The sequence below is a fragment of the Chiloscyllium punctatum genome, chromosome 31, assembly GCF_047496795.1.
Source record: "Chiloscyllium punctatum isolate Juve2018m chromosome 31, sChiPun1.3, whole genome shotgun sequence".
Taxonomy (NCBI): Eukaryota; Metazoa; Chordata; class Chondrichthyes; order Orectolobiformes; family Hemiscylliidae; genus Chiloscyllium; species Chiloscyllium punctatum.
Window position 1 is genome coordinate 62,801,400 of NC_092769.1, and position 7,168 is coordinate 62,808,567.

The 7,168-nt window shown below is 43.8% G+C and overlaps 1 protein-coding gene across 4 annotated transcripts; it reads right to left on the reverse strand.

Moving 5' to 3' along the window:
* Positions 1–335: 335 nt before the first annotated feature.
* Positions 336–6,783, reverse strand: LOC140456993 (uncharacterized). 4 transcript variants are annotated; one of them, XM_072550878.1, is made up of 4 exons: positions 6,702–6,783; positions 5,237–5,397; positions 4,058–4,176; positions 336–2,107 (listed from the first exon to the last, which is right to left on the reverse strand). In XM_072550878.1, the coding sequence occupies exons 3-4, from the start codon at positions 4,139–4,141 to the stop codon at positions 458–460; spliced, it is 1,734 nt and encodes a 577-aa protein (XP_072406979.1). In that variant the 5' UTR covers positions 4,142–4,176; positions 5,237–5,397; positions 6,702–6,783; the 3' UTR covers positions 336–457. The 4 variants fall into 4 exon arrangements, with proteins under 4 accessions (XP_072406979.1, XP_072406978.1, XP_072406980.1 ...); XM_072550877.1 differs by having other exon boundaries at positions 5,237–5,400; XM_072550879.1 differs by having other exon boundaries at positions 5,237–5,400; positions 6,347–6,783.
* Positions 6,784–7,168: the final 385 nt, after the last annotated feature.

Sequence of the window (7,168 nt, forward strand, 5' to 3'; positions counted from 1 at the left end):
TAATGTGGAGAACTTGAATGGTTAGTAGGAATAGAATTCAGAGACTATGAGCTGGGTCTCCTGGACATGTTGAGATTAATTAAAGCAGATCAGAGAGAAACTGAAGGAAGACAAGAGTTCAAGGTTCAGACAGGGAGGAACTGTAGGGGCAATTTTACCGTGGATTAGTGGGAGGGAGAGAAAGCCGATCATATTGTTTCAATCTCAGTAGTAAAGAAGCTCCATGAGTACCTCACACTTGTTGGTGAGGACGGAGAAGACGAGGAATTGCTCTTCAAAATGAACTCACTCAGAGCAAATGAGTCAGAGATATTGAAAAGATGCGCCAATCTCCGTTGAATTACAAAGCTGCTTTATTTTATTTTTATCCAAAATATTAACAACTCAAATGGGTTTATTAGCCAATGAACATGGTTTGGTTCAGGATATAACTAACAACAAACTCCAACACTCATAGTTATGTGTGAACCCGTTGGTGACTCAGCAAGAGGGCTTTCCGAGTGAATCCCTTCCCACACACAGTGCAGGTGAAAGGCCTCTCCCCAGTGTGAATTCGCTGGTGTAGAGTGAGGTGAGATGGCTGCTTGAATGCTGTCCCGCAGTGAGAGCATCTGAACGGTCTCTCTTGAGTGTGAACACGTTGATGGATCATCAGATAGCCAGAACTCTTATAGGACTTTCCACAATCTGGGCATTTAAAAGGTCGTTCCCCAGTGTGAATTCGCTGGTGTACAGTGAGGTGAGAAGAATGTTTGAACCCAATCCCACAGTGAGAGCATCTGAATGGTCTTTCAGAAGTGTGAACACGTTGATGAGACATCAGATCCCCAGATGTTTTATAGCACTTTCCACAGTCTGAGCATTTAAAAGGTCTCTCCTCAGTGTGAACACGTTGATGGGTCATCACTTCCTGAGAACTTTTAAAACATTTCCCGCAGAGTGAACAATTAAAAGGTCTCTCTTCAGTGTGCACTCGCTGGTGTGTCACGAGTTGGGATGATCGAATGAATCCCTTCCCACATATGGAGCAGGTGAACGGCCTCTCCCCAGTGTGAATTCGCTGGTGGACAGTGAGTTGAGACGATTGCTTGAACCCAGCCCCACAGTGAGAGCACCTGAATGGTTTCTCCTCAGTGTGAACACGTTGATGGGACATTAGGTCCCCAGAACTTTTATAGAACTTCCCACAGTCTGGACATTTAAACGGTCTCTCCCCAGTGTGAATTCGCTGGTGTTCAGTCAGATGATATGATTGTCTGAACCCAGTCCCACAGTGAGTGCACCTGAATGGTCTCTCATCAGTGTGAACACGTCGATGACGCATTAGTTCCCTGGAACTTTTAAAACACTTCCGGCAGTCTGGGCATTGAAAAGGCCTCTCCTCAGTGTGGACTCGATGGTGTATTGTGAGGTGGGACGACCGAGTGAATCCCTTCCCACACACACTGCAGGTGAACGGCCTCTCCCCAGTGTGAATTCTCTGGTGTACAATGACTTCAGATGATGTCTTGAATCCCTTCCCACAGTGAGGGCATCTGAATGGTCTCTCCTCAGTGTGAACACGTTGATGGGACAGCAGTTCCCCAGAACATTTATAGCACTTCCCACACTCTGTGCATTTAAAAGGTCTCTCCCCAGTGTGCACCCGCTGGTGGGTTGTGAGGTGGGATGACCGAATGAATCCCTTCCCACACTCAGAGCACATGAATGGCCTGTCCCCGGTGTGACTGTGTCGATGGGTTTCCAGCTCAGTCAGGGATCTGAAACCTTCATTGCAGCTCCCACATTTCCATGGTCTCTCCTCAGTGTGACTGTGTTGATGAAGTTCCAGCTCAGATTGGTTGCTGAATTCCATCCCACAGTCTCCACATTTCGATGGCTTCTCCCCACTGCCACTGCACTTGTGCCTGAACAGGCCAGATGATTGGCTGAAGCCTTGTCCACACACAGGACACACGTAGGGACCACTGTGAACTGTGCTCTTTCCTTCCACATTCAAAATCAAACAACACTCTGACTGAGATAACTTGGAAGCTTCCACCAGATTTTTTTGAGGTGCTGCTGGATCTGTGATCCCTGACTGTAATTTCTCCTCCTCTGGCATCCTCTGAAATGGTTTTAAATCAGGGGAAAAAAAAAGGAATGAGAGAACACCCACAAAATCACAAAAGCAAGCTGTGATATTGAGCTGAAAGAATGTGGTAATTTGTTGGGTCAGAGAAATTTATTGTGAAACTTGCCATCATGTTGTAAAAACACATGTGGTTCATTAGGAAGGCAATCTCACATCCCAATCTGAACATGCACAAGAATCTGGCCTCCATAGGATGAAGCAAAGAGAGAAGTGAGAGGGACAGTGACAAAGGAGAGAGATTGTATATATTTACAACTTACCCAGAATCTCCCAAACTCTCAACCTTCACTATCTAGAAGGACTAAGGTTAGAGACCTATGTGGACACTGTAACTTCCAAATTCCTTCCAAATCTCACAGCCTCCTGACCTGTCTGACATCTGACATATAGGAATATCCTCCAATGATGAAAGGAGCTGTCTTCAGTTCCAAACCCCATACCCTAGTGGCCAATACCATCCCTCTTTCCTGCAACTGTGATGCTGAAACAGACCGTCAGAACAATAATGCCATGCTCAACATAAAGTTTTGACAGTATATTCATATCATCACCAAGACCACCTCAAAGATATCAACCAACTCCTAGTCTTACCTCATATAGTTTTGAAACCCTCCTCCATTCTCTTCTTATCTCTAGACTTATGGGCAGCACGGTGGCTCAGTAGGTAGCACTGCTGTCTTACAGGGACCCCGATTTGATTCTACCCTTGGACAACTGTCTATGTGGAGTTTGCACATTCTCCCCATGTCACCATGGGTTTCCTCCAGGTGCTCCAGTTTCCTCCCACGATCCAAAGATGTGCAGGTTAGGTGAGTGGGCCAAGCTAAATTGCCCATAGTGTTCAGGGATGTTGTAGGTTAGGTGCATTAGTCAGGGGTAAATGTAGAGAAATAGGGTAGGAGAATGGGTCTGGGTGGGATACACTTTGGAGGGTTGGTGTGGATTTGTTGGACCAAATGGCCTGTTTCCACATTGTAGGGTTCCTATGACTCTGCACTCCTGGCTGGTCTCACACATTCAAGCTCTCAGTAATTTTGAGGTGATTCAAGATTCTACTGCTTACATTCTGTAAATTCTGCACATGCCGCAAATTGAAAAGAGAAAATACTGGAAATAATTAGCAGGTGAGGTAATAATTGTGTCATCGAGTCATAGAGATGTACAGCATGGAAACAGACCCTTCGGTCCAGCCTGTCCATGCCGACCAGATATCCCAACCCAATCTAGTCCCACCTACCAGCACCCAGCCCATATCCCTCCAAACCCTTCCTATTCATATACCCATCCAAATGTCTCTTAAATTCTGCAATTGTACCAACCACCACCACATCCTTTGGCAGCTCATTCCATACACGTACCACCCTATGCGTGAAATAGTTGCCCCTTAGATCTCTTTTATATCTATCCCCTCTTACCCTAAACCTATGCCCTCTAGTTCTGGACTCCCCAACCCCAGGGAAAAGACTTTGTCTATTTATCCTATCCATGCCCCTCATAATTTTGTAAACCTCTATAAGGTCACCCCTCAACGGAATAAAAGTAGTGGAGAATTTGACTCTCTGCAGGAGATCAAAAGCAGAAGGGAAATTAACTGCAGTGAAGGAAACAGTTCCTGACAATGGGTAGGTAAATCTGATAAAATTAGCAACACACTGCTGGGGAATGGGCAGTAGTGGAAACTTCATTTAGACACAATTTGCAGAAACAGGAACAAAACATTAAACATGGTTAAAGCACACATTATTAGAGGCAATGGAAGTTAGACAATGGGAGAGGTGTGACTAGGAAAGATAGAGATGTGACAAAGCAATGGGTGACATGGATTTGGATCGATAGTAAAGTAGCCACAGCAGCCTCAGAGCCATAGAACAAAAGCACAGTACTGATGCCTTACACTGTAAATTAAAGTTCAACAATTCTAACCTCTGATACAATTTCAATGTCTTCAATTTTAAAATCTCTGGTTGGATCCTGCATCTTGAAAGATATTGGAAACTCTAGAGTCATAGAATAATCTCTCAGTCTTCAAATTTTTTAACAGCCTGTAAAAGGATATGAAAAAAGTCATGTTAAGAAAAGACAGAATTTGAGAGGAGACAAACAATTATCTTGGTTTGAGTTTGCAGTGTGCAATTTATCCCCATCCATTCCCTCGCAAGATGAGTTTTTATAACCTATATCCAGGAGATAAATGGATAACATGAGATTTCTGCTTCCTATGTGAGGATAGTCATACACACGCTCAGTCTCAATTAAGATGGTAACTTTCTCTGGGTTTCTCAAAGGTTTTCCTTGAGAGAAAATAAAAACATGCCTGGAAATAAGGAGGCATCAATGGTCTGACAAGACTAGAAATTCAAAGAAATTGGTTTGAGTAAAGACATAGTGTAGAAATTAAGAAACCCCCAAGAATACGGACCAACACTATAGGATTTTAGGACGGTTGATTTGGTTTCTATCTTCTAGGGGTTCACAGGGACACTGAACCAGTTCCCTAATGGAGTCGCTGAGGACCAGGAGTCTAGAAGTAGAGGCCACAATATAGAAATTTAGGTTAGGCTGTGAAGACAGCAATAAGGAGAAATTTCTTCATTCAGAAAAGCAATTTTGCAAGGAAGATTTAACTTATCTTTTGATTTCTTTATCCCGAAAAACTATGGGAAGAACATAGGAACAGGGTGCTCAGTTGGATGGTCATCCACGATCACACTGAATGATGGAGTAGGCTTAAAGGTTGAACAGCCTACACCTGCTCCTACTTTCAATGGTTCTAACTTTCTTCCTTTAAAATTCTCCTGAAAACCTACCTCTTTGACCAAATGTCTGGTCAACTGATTTAATATTTGTGATGGGCCAGGCCAGACCCCCTCAAAACACTTTAAGGTAACCCAGACATTAACTTCTTCTTATTTTAAAGGCAGATGTAAAGTGGATATTCCAGGAGTGTTGCAGCTGGTCAAAACACTCAGCTTTAAGCAAAACAGAGTTTATTTACACACAACGGATGAAACACAAACAAAATAAAAGAATTTAAAATAACTTAAATATGTGGAAATGCAACCAACTTCAAATCACAACTTAACGAAGGAGCTGTTCCAATACCTGCAATATTTCAAAATCTCTTGGCAAATTGGAAATTCAAACTCAGGTTCTTACAGACAGGAGAGATTGCAGAGAGAGCAGTCTGGCAAGAAACATCTGTTGAAGCATGGAACCATTTTTTCACAGTAACAGCTTCTCTGCGACCAGCAGTTTCTAACTGCCTGCTAAAAAAAAACAAACTAGATAAGTTATCTGAACTGGGAGAACTGGTCACCCCCTCTGCCGTTGTTTAAAATAGCTATTTCCAGACATATTGTCACCCCTGCCTTTAGGGCCCCTTCCAAAAAAACCGAACAAAACAACCCTGTTAAAGGGCAGCATCGTCAAATATTTCTTCACATGACTCAGTGTCAAACTTTGGCCTTGAAAATTTCTGAGAAATACCTTGGAAAGTTTAATCAAGTTAAAGTAAGTATTAGGAAAAAGTGAGGACTGCAGATGCTGGAGATCAGAGTTGAAAAATGTGGTACTGGAAAAGCACAGCCGGTCAGGCAGATCCGCACAGCCGGAGAATCGATGTTTCAGACATTTATGATGAGGGGCTTACGCCCAAAACATCAATTCTCCTGCTCATCAGATGCTGCCTGACCTACTGTGCTTTTCCAGCACCAGACATTTCAACTATAAATAAGTACTATCAGGCTTGCTCAAAGTCACATCTTTTCATTATTGTGTAACGGCTCTCTCAAAAGGCCTTCTTTCAATTACTTGGGCTTCCAATTGCATCCTGCTCTGACAGTTGGCCCATTATGCCTCTGCCACATCTTGATCAGCGCGTCAAATTCCCTGTCCCATCCACAGACTAGTTTCATTTGCTTATCCAATTCCATTTGGAAAGCCAAATTGAAATCTGCTTCCACAATCTTCTCTCATTGTTCATCTTCACCACTAACTGCATTGACGCCGCTCCTCATGACAATTTTGGTTCTTGTGCCAATCACACAATAATCCCATTTCAGCCTTTTATTCCCCAATCAATTTTCATAATTCTAATCTGCATGGGGAAAGACTAAAGGCTGAACACACTTCAGGAACTCTTGCCCTGTACATTTTACACAACCATTACTCCAGTGTCAAACACCTTTTGAGGTTTCAGGAGTCATAGTTGACCTGTTTCTTTGTCTGCTGCCAGAGCTGCTGAGTTTCTCATGCATTCTTTGTTTCATCAGTCCAATGTAATTTGGTTCCCCATTCCATTAATAACCACCTCTGACCAAAGGCGGTTTCTCTAACAGTGATGGTTATTGTCCCCTCAGTCAAGACAACGAGAGAGCAATGCGCCTAGTTCCATTGTGTCTCGAGCATGCGCAGTGGCAGGGCTGACAAGAGCCAAAGACACTGTATTTTCTCATCAGCAGGCGGTGAAGATGCGGGTCCGCGGAAGGAGCGCTGGAGCCGGGGAGGAGGGTGGGCACGGAAACGGTGTACGAACAGGTACTGAACATCTCAATCCTCCACTAATAACCTGCAAGACCCATCTTTCCGATTCCGTTGCCTTTTCCCGTGAAGAGGTTCAGGTTGACGGCCGCCATCTTGGTTCCGCGGGAGCAGCGCGCATGCGTCACCCACCGACACGGTGACGCAACACCAAGTGGGCGGGAACACAACAGAAATTGCTGGAAAAGCTCAGCAGGGTCTGGGCAGAGAAATCAGAGTTAACGTTTCAGTTCATTCCCTCAGGTCTGGCAGTATCTGTGGTGACAGAAACAAAGTGAACGTTTCGAGTCTGGTGGAGCAGATCTCTAGCATTCAAAATTATTTTGATTTTTACTTTCAGCTTCACACATTCCCAAGTGCAAGCGATGGTTGCAACCTAGAGAAGTCCATGGTTCCCAATCAATAGGAAAGAGCTGCTGCTCCATCTTTTATTGACACTTCTAATTTTTGTCAAATATGGACAAGGAAGGATAGTTAGAGACTAGATTACATTAC

Bases quoted from the DNA above. Each gene is read 5' to 3' on its own strand.
- LOC140456993 (XM_072550878.1), bottom strand. From the start codon at position 4,141: ATGACTCTAGAGTTTCCAATATCTTTCAAGATGCAGGATCCAACCAGA. The intron at 2,108-4,057 runs GTTAGAATTGTT...AAACCATTTCAG, and splicing joins ACATTGAAATTGTATCAGAG to AGGATGCCAGAGGAGGAGAA.